Below are 16,248 nucleotides of genomic sequence, written 5' to 3'. Positions count from 1 at the left end.
AAAATGCAGGTAGGGTTTAGGGTAGGGACATCCCAAGGATAGCACAAACCATTTTTTATTCTAATCCATAGGGAATTTGCAGGCGTGGCTTTCAGACAGTTATTTTTGCCCACCCGTGAGAGTAAATGTCATTCCTGTTTATCATGTTAAATTTGTACACTGCAAATTAAAATTTTCCTTGAATGTTTTTAATCTTTCCATAATCTAATATGAAATGAATAACAATAGTATTTTTAATATTGTAACAAAGTGGTAGCTATCCCAACATTCGGATATGCATAGGCTTTTGACTCATACACTTGTGTAACCCTTATTAAAGCTATAAAAGCATTAGTGTTCAACCTTCATGTGATAACAATACAACAACAGAACAGATTAACCGGAATGACATTTGCACTCATGTGTGGCCAAAAACTACCTGAAAGCCATGCCCCTACTAAGCCACGCCTACGGTCTATCAGCATCAATAACCCAACCTTGCTCTTTTTAAAGTAAACAACCCAACTAAGTGGCCCAATGCCTGCAACCCAGCAGTTGGATCATCCAAACAACCCAGCATATTTTTGTGTACAGTAGTCCAATCAGAACATGCAGGTACTCACCACCAGGGATTTTTCTGCCATGGAAATCTAAGTTTTTTCATATTTATTTTATGATGGAAAAATGCTTTCAGTGTAAACTTAAATGACTAAAACCAGACATAAAGATAATAACGGACCTATATATTTTAATAATATAATGTTTGAGAACTAACAATCACTAAAATAAAAGCTAAGACATTTACTTTAAAGCTGCAATATGTCACTTTTTGGGTGACCTGACCAAATTCATATAGAAATGTGAGTTATAGATCTGTCATTCTCATTGAAAGCAAGTCTAAGAAGCAGTAGATGTGTTCTATGTGCGAGTTTTCTATGCCTACCATGCTTATGTTTAGTTTTTGCATCTTTTACTCTCGTACTTTGATACTTTTGTACACCAGCTTCAAACAAGCTGAAATTTCAATATTTTTCGTTAAAATATATTTCACGGCGATTTAAATGGTACAATGATTCTCTACTTGTTTTTGTTGCTTATTTTGTCACACAAATTGAAATTAGGCAAACTATTAGAATTTTTTTAACCAGGAAATGGCGATGCGATTTCTGCATATCACACCTTTAAAACTGACACAATTTCTTTCAACTCCATTGAGAAACTTGTAGAATTGCAGAAAATGTCCTTAAATTTAAAAAAAAGTCTCTACACAGCCAAGATGGGGTCCTCTAAAATGTTCTCTAAAATCCAGCCATGCCGACGGGCTGACCACTATCCAATCAGAGCACAGGCATTACCCATTCTACTATCGTAGTCTAATCAGAACAACCATCATTCACCACAATCACCAACCTAATTCATTTACAACTGTTTTGTAATTCAATGTAATCAATAAATGCCCTTGATAATCTTAATTATAATCTTAATACACTCATTCTTTCTCTCCCAGGCGAGGCAGATGCTGGAGAAGGAGTACAATGCTCTCATCTCCATGGGAACTGAGAGAAGACCAGATGAGGTAAAAATAATAATAATCAAAGAATGCCAATGAAAACAACATCAATAAAGTTATGCTCAATGTTAATGACTCATACAAGCAAGCGTTACAATCTTTATGAAATGGTAAATGGATAGTTGCTTGCCGAAGGCTATTGCTCATGAAGAAAGGCAGTTTGTTTCTACCAACATTAACTGGGAACCATGTGCATGTATTTTTCCCACATGCTGTTCTATAGTATACCTACAGTTGAAGTCGGAAGTTTACATACACTTAGGTTGGAATCATTAAAACTCGTTTTTCAACCACTCCACAAATGTCTTGTTAACAATCTATAGTTTTGGCAAGTCGGTTAGGACATCTATTTTGTGCATGACACAAGTAATTTTTCCAACAGTTGTTTACAGACAGATTATTTCACTTATTTCACTGTATCACAATTCCAGTGGGTCAGAAGTTGACATACACTAAGTTGACTGTGCCTTTAAACAGCTTTAAAAATTCCAGAAAATTGTCATGGCTTTAGAAGCTTCTACTGAGCAAACTCAGTGCCCCTTTGCTTGACATCAGGTGAAAATCAAAGGAAATCAGCCAAGACCTCAGAAACAAAATTGTAGACCTCCACAAGTCTGGTTCATCCTTGGGAGCAATTTCCAAACGCCTGAAGGTACCACGTTCATCTGTACAAACAATAGTATGCAAGTATAAACACCAAGGGACCACGCAGTCGTCATACCGCTCAGGAAGGAGACGCGTTCTGTCTCCTAGAGATGAACATACTTTGGTGCGAAAAGTGCAAATCAATCCCAGAACAACAGCAAAGGACCTTGTGAAGATGCTGGAGGAAACTGGTACAAAATTATCTATATCCACAGTAAAACGAGCCCTATATCGACATAACCTGAAAGGCCGCTCAGCAAGGAAGAAGCCACTGCTCCAAACCACCATGAAAAGCCAGACTACAGTTTGCAACTGCACATGGGGACAAAGATTGTACTTTTTGGAGAAATGTCCTCTGGTCTGATGAAACAAAAATAGAACTGTTTGGCCATAATGACCATCGTTATGTTTGGAGGAAAAAGGGGGAGGCTTGCAAGCCAAAGTACACCATCCCAACCATGAAGCACGGGGGGGGGGGGGGGGGGCAGCAACATGTTGTTAGGGTGCTTTGCTGCAGGAGAGACTGGTGCACTTCACAAAATAGATGGCATCATGAGCTAGGAAAATTATGTGGATATATTGAAGCAACATCTCAAGACATCAGCCAGGAAGTTTAAAGCTTGGTCGCAAATGGTCTCCAAATGGACAATGACCCCAAGCATACTTCCAAAGCTGTGGCAAAATGGCTTAAGGACAACAAAGGCAAGGTTTTGAAGTGGCCATCACAAAGCCCTGACTTCAAACCTATAGAAAGTTTGTGGGCAGAACTGAAAAAGTGCGTGCGAGCAAGGAGACCTACAAACCTGACTCGGTTACACCAGCTCTCTCAGGAGGAATGGGCCAAAAGTCACCCAACTTATTGTGGGTAGCTTGTGGAAGGCTACCCAAAATGTCTGACCCAAGTTAAACAATTTAAAGACAATGCTACCAAATACTAATTGAGTGTATGTAAACTTCTGACCCACTGGGAATGTGATGAAAGAAATTAAAGCTGAAATAAATCATTCTCTATTATTCTGACATTACACATTCTTAAAATAAAGTGGTGATCCTAACTGACCTAAGACAGGGAATATTTACCTGGATTAAATGTCAGGAATTGTGAAAAACTGAGTTGAAATGTTTTTGGCTAAGGTGTATGTAAACTTCTGACTTTAACTAGCACTTGGTAAATCTTATATCATCATACAATATTGTCTCGTTGACAGGATGGCACTAAGACGTTCAGTCGTTCACCCTCGTGGAGAAAGATGTTCAGAGAGAAGGACCTCCGGGGCGTGACCTCTGATTCCTCGGAAACGTTACCCGCCAACTTCCGTGCCTCCGCCATCTCCACGCCCTCCGTCACCCTGAGGAAAGTCCAAAGTGAAGGTGAGGTGGTCGTCTCTTTCATCTCCTTCCCCCTGGGTACCTACTATTTGAGTCATTGGTTCCATGCTGACCAATCATTTCAGTGTTATTGACTGGAAATCTAGTCTCATTGACTGGTGTTTAAAATCGTAATGCTATCTGTTTCAGTGAACTCCGGGCCCAGGGGTGAGTCAGGGTCAGTGAGAACATATTCCTGCTAGAGATAAGCACACCAGGTGAGAAAAATACTTAATTGCCAAATAATATCATAAACGTGTACAAAGTTGTAAACACTGGTGTAAAGTACTGAAGTAAAAATACTTGAAAGTACTACTTAAGAAGTTTTTGGGGGTATCTGTACTTTACTATTTATATTTTTGACAACTTTTATTTCACTACATTCTTATTGAAAGTATGTACCTTTTACTCCGTACGTTTTCCCTGACACATGAAAGTACTTGCTACATTTGGAATGCTTATTAGCAGTACAGGAAAATGGTCTAATTCACACACTTATCAAGAGAACATCCCTGGTCATCCCTACTGCCTCTGATCTGGCATACTCACTAAACACATGCTTTGTTTGTAAATTATGTCTTTGTGTTGGAGCGTGCCCCTGGCTATCCGTAAATTATAAAAACAAGAACACGGTGCCATCTGGATTGCTTAATATAAGGAATGTGAAATGATTCATACTTTTACTTTTGATACTTAAGTATTTTTTGCAATTACATTTACTTTTGATACTCAGTAGTTGAGTCATTTTCTATTAAGCTATCTTTTACTTTTACTCAAGTATGACAATTGGGTACTTTTTCCACCACTGGTTGTAAAGTAGTCAATGGTCATTCCTGGCTCAACAAAGCATCAACTTTTTTACATTTTGAATGGTGCTTTTGTCACCTTCTGTAAGTGTCTGAACTTCAGTCACCTAAACATGTCATTTCAGTCATCTCATGCATCCAAACACATTTCAGTAAGTAGTATCAGTTATCCAAAAACATTCCACTAATTTCAGTGAGCCATCATCCCAAAATATTTCAGTCCTTTCAGTACTGTCATCAGAACACATTTGTCAATTCAGTCATCTCAGTCATCCAAACACGTTTCAGAAAAGAGCCGACCCACACTGAAATGCAGTTATTTTTTGGTTCCTTCATTATTTATCAACCCTGTCTTTGTTTTAGAGTCCGAAAAAAAATCCACCCAGTTTAAGATGAAGATCATCAACAAAATGGAGAATAGAACACAAACATCAAGAATTCATTTGGAATCCTTCAAGAAACAAGGACAATGTGAGAGAATGAAAAGATGCAAAAATAGAGTGAATGTCCATCTGTCTCTCTCTCTGTCTCTCTCTCTCTGTCTCTCTCTCTCTGTCTCTCTCTCTCTGTCTCTCTCTCTGCCTCTCTGTCTGTCTCTGTCTCTGTCTCTGTCTCTGTCTCTGTCTCTGTCTCTCTCTCTCTCTCTCTCTCTCTCTCTCTCTCTCTACAGTTGTGGCATGAAGCTGTTTGATGCTGTAGAAAGTGACTCCATCGCCCATTGTTAAGTTCATCTTTAGTTGTGAGTGTGAAATGACAATGACATAATGACTCTTCTTTTTTTCTTTGGGACGTAAAACTGCATTCCAATTCTGATCAACAGAATGATGACCCAGATTTTTGGGGGACTGTCGAGAGAACATGCATACCCGATCTGTTAAAATCTCAGAACGTGGTATTGGGATCGTGTTTCTCAACCTTTTTGTGACATGAACAGGCAAGATAAGGTATTTTCTTTACTAAGGACCCACAAGTTATGGTCCTTCTCTCTTGGGGAACCATTTACATTAAAACGAGCACTTGAGAACTAACTAAATCAGGTACAGCTAACCATCTGAGGGACCAGTCAGCATCATCCAAGGAACTGGTCGGTCCGTGGACCAGAGGTTGAGGAACACTGTGTTAGGACAGAGGGAGAGGGAGGTTACGAAATAAGTTCTAAGGGTTATAAACAGTTATGAAGGGAGAGTATATGAGGGAATGGAATCATGTTCTTAAGCCATAACATACAACATGAGGTGCACAATGAGAAGGACAATGGACAATGAGTGAAGTGCATTATGACAAAATCCTATTCCAACAACAAAAAAGTTTGTTAATATGCATGCCAAAACAAAACCATTTTAGAGTGAGATTAATGATATCAATCATGTAATGACATGAAAGCTTGGGTACGGGTAATTTGTAAAATGTGTGTTTTATTTGTATCATTTTTTTGTGTGTGTCTGAACTGTATGTTCATTTTATACTTAGTTAAGACTGACTGTAATTTTTGTTTAAAGTAAATGCGTTTTAAGTTATGGACATTTAAGATAATATTGTATATGTACATTTTAAAAACAACTTATGATTTAAATTAATGAAGAGTAGTGATGATAATTGAAAATAATATAACAATAATGATAATGATTGTAAAAGCTGTAATTAAAAAATACCTGTAAAATGGATGGAAACTAAGTGTTTAATTTCTTGTTCCGCATTATAATTCCTCTTCCAAATAAGGTATTGTAATCCTTCCTATGGAAGGTCAACAGGAGCAGTTCCTTGATGTGTTCTTGATTTTCTTTTAATCCTTCCCTCGTATCAGGTTCCCACTGGGCACAAATTGGTTGAATCAACATAATTTGTCAACGTATTGTGACGTGGAATCTACATGGAAAATACATTGGATTTGAAAAAGTTATCAACGTAAACTGTTTTTTCAATCACAGGATTATGTCATCATTGAAACCAGTTTTCAACATAGATGAACCTTGTATAAAATATGTTGAATTTGTACCTTTTCTAAACAACGTCAAATCTTCAACGTTATATCCACTATCAGAAAAAAAACTATAGGCTGGGCAGCACCTCCTACTAGAGAATTTATCTACAGTTGAAGTCGGAAGTTTACATACACTTAGGTTGGAATCATTAACTCGTTTTTCAACCACTCCACAAATGTCCTGTTAACAAACTATAGTTTTGGCATGTCGGTTAGGACATCTACTTTGTGCATGACAAAAGTAATTTTTACAAAAATTGTTTACAGTCAGAGTATTTAACTTATAATTCACTGTATCACAATTCCAGTGGGTCAGAAGTTTACATACACTAAGTTGACTGTGCCTTTAAACAGCTTGGAAAATTTCAGAAAATGATGTCATGGCTTTAAAAGCTTCTGATAGGCTAATTGACATCATTTGAGTCAATTGGAGGTGTACCTGTGGATGTATTTCAAGGCATACCTTCAAACTCTGTGCGTCTTTGCTTGACATCATGGGAAAATCAAAGGAAATCAGCCAAGACCTCAAACAAAATTGTAGACCTCCACAAGTTTGGTGGATGAACCAGACTTGTAGTAGACGCGTTCTGTCTCCTAGAGATGAACGTACTTTGGTGTGAAAAGTGCAAAGTAATGCCAGAACAACAGCAAAGGACCTTGTGAAGATGCTGGAGGAAACCGGTACAAAAGTATCTATATCCACAGTAAAACGAGTCCTATAAAGACATAACCTGAAAGGCCGCTCAGCAAGGAAGAAGCCATTGCTCCAAAACCGCCATAAAAAAGCCAGACTACGGTTTACAACTGCACACGGGACAAAGATTGTACTTTTAGGAGAAATGTCCTCTGGTCTGATGAAACAAAAATAGAACTGTTTGGCCATAATGACCATCGTTATGTTTGGAGGAAAAAGGGGGAGGCTTGCAAGCCGAAGAACACCATCCCAACCGTGAAGCATGGGGGTGGCAGCATCATGCTTTGGGGGTGCTTTGCTGCAGGATGGACTGGTGCACTTCACAAAATAGATGGCATCATGAGGTAGGAAATTTATGTGGATATATTGAAGCAACATCTCAAGACATCAGTCAGGAAGTTAAAGGTTGGTCGCAAATGGGTCTTCAAAATGGACAATGACCCCACGCATACTTTCAAAGTTGTGGCAAAATGCTTAAGGACAACAAAGTCAAGGTATTGGAGTGACCATCACAAAGCCCTGACCTCAATCCTGTAGAAAATTTGTGGGCAGAACTGAAAAAGTGTTTTCGAGCAAGGAGGCCTACAAACCTGATTCAGTTACACCAGCTCTGTCAGGAGGAATGGGCCGAAATTCACCCAACTTATTGTGGGAAGCTTGTGGAATGCTTCCCAAAACATTTGACCCAAGTTAAACAATATAAAGGCAATGCTACCAAATACTAATTGAGTGTATATGTAACCTTCTGACCCACTGGGAATGTGATGAAAGAAATTAAAGCTGAAATAAATATTTCTCTACTATTATTCTGACATTTCACATTCTTAAAATAAAGTGGTGATCCTAACTGACCTAAGACAGGGAATTTTTACTAGGATTAAATGTCAGGAATTGTGAAAAACTGAGTTTAAATGTATTTGGCTAAGCTGTATGTAAACTTCCGACTTCAACTGTATATACAGCCATTCATTTGGTCTCCCATCCAGGGTTTTAACCAAGCCCTACTTACATCAAATTGTATTGGTCACATACACATTGTTAGCAGAAGTTATTGCGAGTGTAGTGAAATGCTTGTGCTTCTAGTTCTGAAAGTGCAGCAGTATCTAACATGTAATCTAACAATTCCACAACACCTACCTAATACACACTGTTATGAGAATTCCGTTATCAATGTTCATAAACTTAAATTAATCTACTCAGTCTCCAACCCAGAGTTTGTAAGACTATGGTTGAATTAAACAGACAGAGTCCCAGCTTACAATAGTCAAAATGTTTATTCACGAGAGTACTCTGAAGTCCATTATACAAAGGCATCCATTTTATACTTGCTCCCTACTTACGCACATACTTCCACACGAACAGTAGATATCCTACGCACATACATACGAACAGTAGGTGAGTTGTATCCTTCTCCAGAGTTCTCACCACTGTTTATCACTACCCAGCCGACAGTTCCATTCCCCTAAGATTAGAGAAACCTTGAGAAGTACTCCCTGTCTTACCATAAGTTTCTCAGAGTTCTAGCCAGGTCGGGTCAAACACAGTTGAATTGTTCTCGGTATTTTCTTAGGCACACACATACACATACATTTCTCTCCCTCACAGGTCTCTTCTGAACCTATTTGGACTTACGTTTAATACTTTAGTTATTCCTTATACATGCTACATAAACTATGATCACTCATAGTTAGGTTTCAGGGTGGAATTATTGAATCATTATCTTTAAACATATAAATTCCCTTATCAACACAAATCTAAGTAATGGAATAAGAATATATACATATTAATATATGGATGAGCAATGACAGAGCGGCATAGGGAAGATGCAATAGATGGTATAAAATACAGTATATACATATGAGATGAGTAATGCAAGATATGTAAACATTATTAATGTGACTAGTGATCCATTAAAGTGGCCAATGATTTCAAGTCTGTATGTAGGCAGCAGCCTCTCTGTGATGGGTGTTTAACAGTCTGATGGCCTTGAGATAGAAGCTGTCTCTCGGTCCTTTGATATTTGTCACGGACTACTAGCAATGTGCTATTTTGAGAATAGTTATTGAGTGATCGCTTGATAACTAAATTGATTCACTGTTGCTATTGAAGTCATTTGAAAGGGCAGGTTTAAAACTTATTAAGGCTAGGAGGCAGTATTTGACATCCGGATGAAAAGCGTGCCCAAAGTAAACTGCCTGCTACTCAGGCCCAGAAGCTAGGATATGCATATTATTAGTAGATTTGGATAGAAATCACTCTGAAGTTTCTAAAACTGTTTGAATAATGTCTGTGAGTATAACAGAACTGATTTGGCAGGCGAAACCCCGAGCACAATCCATCCAGGGATTTTTTGTTGTTGTTGAGGTTAATCTGTTTTCCATTACGTTTCTATGGGAAGCCCTTTTTAATAGGAATATGGTTGCAGTTCCTATGGCTTCCACTAGATGTCAACAGCCTTTAGAAATTGGTTGATGTTTTTCTTTTGAGAAATGACGAAGTAGTCCTGTTCTTTCCATGTGTCACTCGGAGTGACTCAAGTCTTCTGGTGCGCACGACCTGGAACGCGTTTCACTTTGTTTTCGTCCTGTATTGAACACAGTATATCCCATCTTAAAATGTATCGATTATTTACGTTTTAGGGTACCTAAGTTTGAATTAGGAAAGTTGTTTGAAATGTTTGGACCAAGTTTACAGGTAACTTATTAGATACTTTGTAGGCATGTTGGGCGAGTTGAAACCGGTGTATTTCTGAATCAAACGTGCCAAATAAATTGACATTTTGTGGATATAAAGAAGGAATTTATTGAACAAAAGGACCATTTGTGATGTTCCTGGGACATTTTGGAGTGCCAACAGAAGAAGATCTTCAAAGGTAAGGTATGAATTATATCGTTATTTCTGACTTTTGTGGCACACCTGGCTGGTTGACATATGACTTTAATGTGTTTGTATGCAGGGTGCTGTCCTCAGATAATCGCATGGTCTGCTTTTGCCGTAAAGCCTTTTTGAAATCTGACACTGCGGCTGGATTAACTTCTTATGGCTGGGGGGCTGTATTGAGTAGCTTGGATGAATAAGGTGCCCAGAGTAAACTGCCTGCTACTCAGGCCCAGAAGCTAAGATATGTATATTATTAGTAGATTTGGATAGAAATCTAAAACTGTTTGAATGATGTCTGTGAGTATAACAGAACTCATATGGCAGGCAAAAACCTGAGAAAAAAAATCCAACCAGGAAGTGGAAAATCTGAGGTTTGTAGTTTTTCAACTCTTTGCCTATCCAAGATACAGTGGAAATTTGGTCCGATTGCAATTCCTAAGGCTTCCACTAGATGTCAACAGTCTTTAGAACCTTGTTTCAGGCTTTTACTGTAAAGGAGGAGAGAATAAGAGCTCATTGAGTAAGGGGTCTATCATGAAGGTAATGAGCTTATTCAGGCACGCTCCCGTGAGAGGTAGCTGCGTTCCTTTTAATTTCTAAAGACAAAGGAATTCTCCGGTTGAAACATTATTGAAGATTTATGTTAATGACCTTGGTCTTTCATCAAAAAGGGCTATCTTCTGTATACCACCCCTACCTTGTCACAACACAACTGATTGTCTCAAACTCATTAAGAAGGAAAGAAATTCCACAAATACACTTATAACAAGGCACACCCGTTAATTGAAATGCATTTCAGGTGACTACCTCATGAAGCTGGTTGAGAGAATGCCAGGAGTGTGCAAAGCTGTCATCAAAGCTACTTTGAAGAATCTCAAATATTTTGATTTGTTAAAGACTTTTTTGGTTACTTCATAGTTTTGCCGTCTTCACTATTATTCTACAATGTAGAAAATAGTAAAAATAATTAAATTACAAATTAATTACTTAAAAATCATACAATGTGATTTTCTGGATTTTTGTTTTAGATTCTGTCTCTCTCAGTTGAAGTGTACCTTTGATAAAAATTACAGACCTCTATATATGCTTTGTAAGTAGGAAAACCTGCAAAATCGGCAGTGTATCAAATACTTGTTCTCCCCACTGTAGGTGTTAGGTGGTGCAGTTACCGAACCAGGCGGTGATACAGCCTGACAGTTTGCTCACAATGGTACATCTGTAAAAGTTTGTGAGGGTCTTAGGGGCCAAGCCAAACATTTTTCAGCCCCCTGCGGTTGAAGAGGCGCTGTTTTGCTTTCTTCACCACACTGTCTTTATGGCTCGACCCTTTCAGATTGTCAGTGATGTGCACGCCAAGGAACTTGAAGCTTTTCACCTTCTCCACTGTGGCCACGTCGATGTGAATGTGGTCCCTCTGCTTTCTCCTGAAGTCCATGATCAGATCCTTCGTTTTGTTGACGTTGAGGGAGAGGTTATTTTCCTGGCACCACTCTGCCAGGGCTCTCACCTTCTCCCTCATCATTGTTGGTAATCAGGTCGTTTGCAAACTTGATGATTGAAATGCGTGGCCACGTAGTCATGGGTTAACAGGGAGTACAGGAGGGTGCTGAGCACGCACCCTTGTGGGGCACCTGTGTGTAGAATCAGTGTAGTGGAGGTATTGTTTCCTACCTGGGGGCAGTGCATCAGGAATTCCAGTGGCCAGCTGAGCTGTAGTCAATGAACAGCATTCTTAAATAGGTATTCCTCTTGGGATAGGGCAGTGTGCAGTGTGATGGCGATTGCATCGTCTGTTGATCTATTGTGGAGGTATGCAAATTGAAGTGGGTCTAGGGTGTCAGGTAAGGTGGAGGTGATATGATCCTTAACTTCTACTTGGTCACCATCCCGGATCCGGGAGCATCCTCATCTGTAAAAAAGCTGACTAGCATAGCCTAGCATAGCGCCACAAGTAAATACTAGCATATAAATATCATGAAATCACAAGTCCAAGACACCAAATGAAAGATACACATCTTGTGAATCCAGCCATCATTTCTGATTTTTAAAATGTTTTACAGCGAAAACACAATATGTATTTCTATTAGCTAACCACAATAGCAAAAGACTCAACCGCATATTTTCACCATTTTTTTACCGCATAGGTAGCTATCACAAAACCGACCAAATAGAGATATAATTAGTCACTAACCAAGAAACAACTTCATCAGATGACAGTCTTATAACATGTTATACAATAAATCTATGTTTTGTTCGAAAATGTGCATATTTGAGGTATAAATCATAGTTTTACATTGCAGCTACCATAAAAAAATATCACCAAAGCAGCCGGAATAATTACAGAGAGCAACGTGAAATACCTAAATACTCATCATAAAACATTTATGAAAAATACATGGTGTACAGCAAATGAAAGATAAACATCTTGTGAATCCAGCCAATATTTCAGATTTTTTAAGTGTTTTACAGCGAAAACACAATATAGCATTATATTAGCTTACCACAAAAGCCAACCACACAACCGCATTCATTCACCGCAAAGGTAGCGATCGCAAAAAACCAGCAAAAGATATTAAATTATTCACTAACCTTGACAAACTTCATCAGATGACAGTCCTATAACATCATGTTACACAATACATATATGTTTTGTTCGAAAATGTGCATATTTAGCGGTACAAATTGTGGTTTTACAATGTGAATACGTAGTCAAAATGCACAAAATTGTCCGGAGATATCTTGGACAGTCACCTAATCTAATCAAATAACTCATCATAAACTTTACTAAAAATACATGTTGTACAGCAAATGAAAGATACACTAGTTCTTAATGCAACCGCTGTGTTAGATTTTTTAAAATAACTTTAGTACGACATACAGCTTACGTTATAGCGAGACAGCGCCCAAAATAAGGGCGGAAAATATGACTAAACATTTTCCACAGAAATACGAAATTACATCATAAATGGTTCCTACTTTTGCTGAGCTTCCATCAGAATATTGTACAAGGAGTCCTTTGTCCAGAATAATCGTTGTTTGGTTTTAGAATGTCCTCTTCTCCTGTCGAATTAGCAACCATAGCTAGCCATGTGGCGCAAACATGGCCAACTTCACATGACGCAAAGAAAATAAAATTCCAAAACTCGCAATAAACGTTCAATAAACTGATATAACTCGGTTTAAAAAAACTACTTTATGATGTTTTTAACACATATATCAAATAAAATCAGAGCCGGAGATATCTAACGTGTATACCGAAAGCTTTTCAGAAGGCAATCTGGGGTTCCTTCTCGCGCCTTCCAAGACAATGAAATTTCCAGACACGTCATTCCAAAAGCTCTTGTTCGGCCTCAGATCAAGCTAGACACCCCATTCCACCTCTCACTGCCTGCTGACATCTAGTGGAAGGCGTATGCAGTGCATGTATATCCATAGATTTCAGGCAAATTAATAGGAAGGCCCTGGAACAGAGCCTCGATTTCAGATTTTTCACTTCCTGTCAGGAAGTTTGCTGCAAAATGAGTTCTGTTTTACTCACAGATATAATTCAAACGGTTTTAGAAACTAGAGAGTGTTTTCTATCCAATAGTAATAATAATATGCATATTGTACGAGCAAGAATAGAGTACGAGGCAGTTTAATTTGGGCACGATTTTTTACAAAGTGAAAACAGCGCCCCCCTTTTGAGAAAAGGTTTTAACTGGCCTCTCAAAGCACTTCATGATGACAGAAGTGAGTGCTACGGGGCGATATTCATTTAGTTTAGTTACCTTTTCTGTATTGGGTACAGGAACAATAGTGGACGTCTTGAAGCAAGTGGGCATCAGACTGGGATAGGGAGAGATTGAATATGTCCGTAAACTCTCCAGCCAGCTGGTCTGCGCATGCTCTGAGGATGCGGCTAGGGATGTTGTCTGGGCCGGCAGACTTGCGATGGTTAACACGCTTAAATGCCTTACTCACGTGGGCCACGGAGAATGAGAGCCCACAGTCCTCGGGAGCGGCCCGCGTCAGTGTCACTGTGTTATCCTCAAAGTGTGCGAAGAAGGTGTTTAGCTTGTCCTGGAGCAAAACGTCGGTGTCCGAGACGTGGCTGGTTTTCTCTTTGTAATCAGTAATTGTCTGGAGTCCCTGCCACGTTTGTCTCGTGTCTGAGCTGTTGAATTGTGACTCCACTTTGTCTCTGTACTGATGTTTTGCCTGTTTAATTGCCTTAGAGGGCATAACTGCACTGTTTGTTTTCAACCATATTCTGAGTCACCTTGCCGTGGTTAAATGCAGTGGTTCGCACTTTCAGTTTTGCAGGAATGCTGCCATCGATCCATGTCTTTTGGGTTTGGGTAAGTTTTAATAGTCATGGTGGGAGCAACATCCCCTATACACTTCCTGATGAACTCAGTCACCGTGTCAGTGTATACGTCAATGTTATTCTCAGAGGCAACCCGGAACATATCCCAGACAGAGTGTTTAAAACAATCTTGACGCATAGATTCCGATTGGTCAGACCAGCATTGAATGGACCTTAACACAGGTACTTTCTGTTTGAGTTTCTGCCAATAGGAAGGGAGGAGCAGAATGAAGATGTGATCTGATTTTCCAAAGGGAGGGACTTTTAAAATGGAAGTGCGAGTAACAATTGATGAGAGTTTTTAAAGTGCAAGTACTACAGGCAAAGTGTTGAGAAAATGTTGGTAGCGTTTCTTACATTTGCATTGTTAAAGTCTCCAGCTACAATGAATGCGGCCTCGGGATATGTGGTTTCTAGTTTGCACAAAGTCCAGTGTAGTTCCTTGAGGGCCGTCATGGTATTGGCTTGAGGGGGAATATACACGGCTGTGACTATAACCGAAGAGAATTCTCTTGGTAAGTAATACGGTCGCCATTTGATTGTGACATATTCTAGGTCGGGTGAACGAAAGGACTTGAGTTCCTGTACATTATCACAATCGCACCATGAGTAGTTAATCATGAAACATACACCACCGTCTTTCTTCTTCCCGGAGAGTTCTTTATTCCTGTCTTCGCAATGTACTGAGAACCCAGCTGGCTGTATGGACGGGGACAGTATATCCAGAGAGAGCCATGATTCCATAAAACAGAGTATGCCACAGTCCATGATGTCTCTCTGGAAGGAGATCCTCAACCTGAGCTTGTCTACTTTTTTGTCCAGGGACTGAACATTAGCAAGTAATGTACTCAGAAGTGGTGGATGGTGTGCACACCTCCTGAGTTCGACTAGAAGTCCACTCCGAATACCTCTTCTCCGACAACGGCGTCTTGGGGCAGCATCTGGGGTCAGTTCAATTGCCTTGGGGGGTACGAACAAAGAATCCAATTTGGGAAAGTCATATTCCTGGTCGGAATGCTGGTGAGTTACCGCCGCTCTGATATCCAAAAGTTCTTTCCGGCTGTATGTAATAACACAGAAAACTTTCTGGGCTAATAATGTAAGAAATAACAAAAATGAATATATATATACTGCAAAGATGTTTGGGAGCTAGAGGCAGAGCAATCATGTCTGTCGGTGCCATCTTACTACATTGCAGCAGGTGTTTTCAGTGTAAACATGACATTTTATGTTGGTAGTGAAATTCATCCTGCACTGTGGCAGTCTTTTTTGTTGAATAATGTGTGCTATATGGACAGCTGGGCTATAGAATTGCAGTAACTAGCGTCGACCTAGCTAATAGTACTGCCGATAGCTAGCTAATATAGGAAAGCAAAGCAAATCTAGCTCCGTCTGTTTGATAACCTGATTTGGATCGAATGTGAGCATAAAGACATCATGATTCAACATCACTTATTTAGCTGTACTCTTTCTTACATCTAGCTACAGTTGGGCTGTGGACCTAACCTCTCTTTCCACTAGCTTGCTACCGCGTTTCACGCTCACTCCCCGTGTCGAACATAGTTGCTCGTTGCTGTGTTGACTGCCGGTCTGTGTTTCCAATACTGTACCCTGAGAAGTTGAATATGGAGGGTACTGCATCTGGTTTTAGGTTATGGGTCTTCACCTCAATTAGCATCCCAGAGGCATTTCACTTTTTTTAAATTCAAAATCTGAATCTTTGAAGTGGGCACTGCAAACTATGAATTTGTGAGTAACAGGTGGGCTTTGGCGCTTCATAGCCACAAGCCATTGTTGCAACACTGATTGTTGCTTGAGTGGTAGGGCATGGTAGTGGACTCCTTCTGTTCTGTAAAATTCATTATTACAGCCTGGGGCTAGCTGGTTCTGTTGAAGCTGTTTTGAGATAGCTGCCATCTAGAGAAGCTATCAGTGCCACACACTACCACTGCTAGCTGTCAGTTAGAAGTGACCATT

General features: G+C 39.5%; 1 protein-coding gene across 1 annotated transcript in view; it reads left to right on the top strand.

The window, feature by feature from the left end:
• The window catches only part of LOC120060579 (liprin-alpha-3-like), a 54,516-nt gene extending 50,751 nt beyond the window's left edge, over positions 1–3,765 (top strand). Inside the window, exons 27-29 of the mRNA XM_039009951.1 lie at positions 1,487–1,555; positions 3,403–3,565; positions 3,713–3,765. Coding sequence (XP_038865879.1) covers positions 1,487–1,555; positions 3,403–3,565; positions 3,713–3,765 — 285 coding nt within the window. The remainder of the gene's footprint in view (positions 1–1,486; positions 1,556–3,402; positions 3,566–3,712) is intronic.
• Positions 3,766–16,248: the final 12,483 nt, after the last annotated feature.

Source organism: Salvelinus namaycush, chromosome 16 (genome assembly GCF_016432855.1).
Source record: "Salvelinus namaycush isolate Seneca chromosome 16, SaNama_1.0, whole genome shotgun sequence".
NCBI classification, from domain to species: Eukaryota; Metazoa; Chordata; class Actinopteri; order Salmoniformes; family Salmonidae; genus Salvelinus; species Salvelinus namaycush.
Note: the sequence above shows the minus strand (reverse complement) of the source record. Positions and strands in the feature narration are given on the sequence as shown.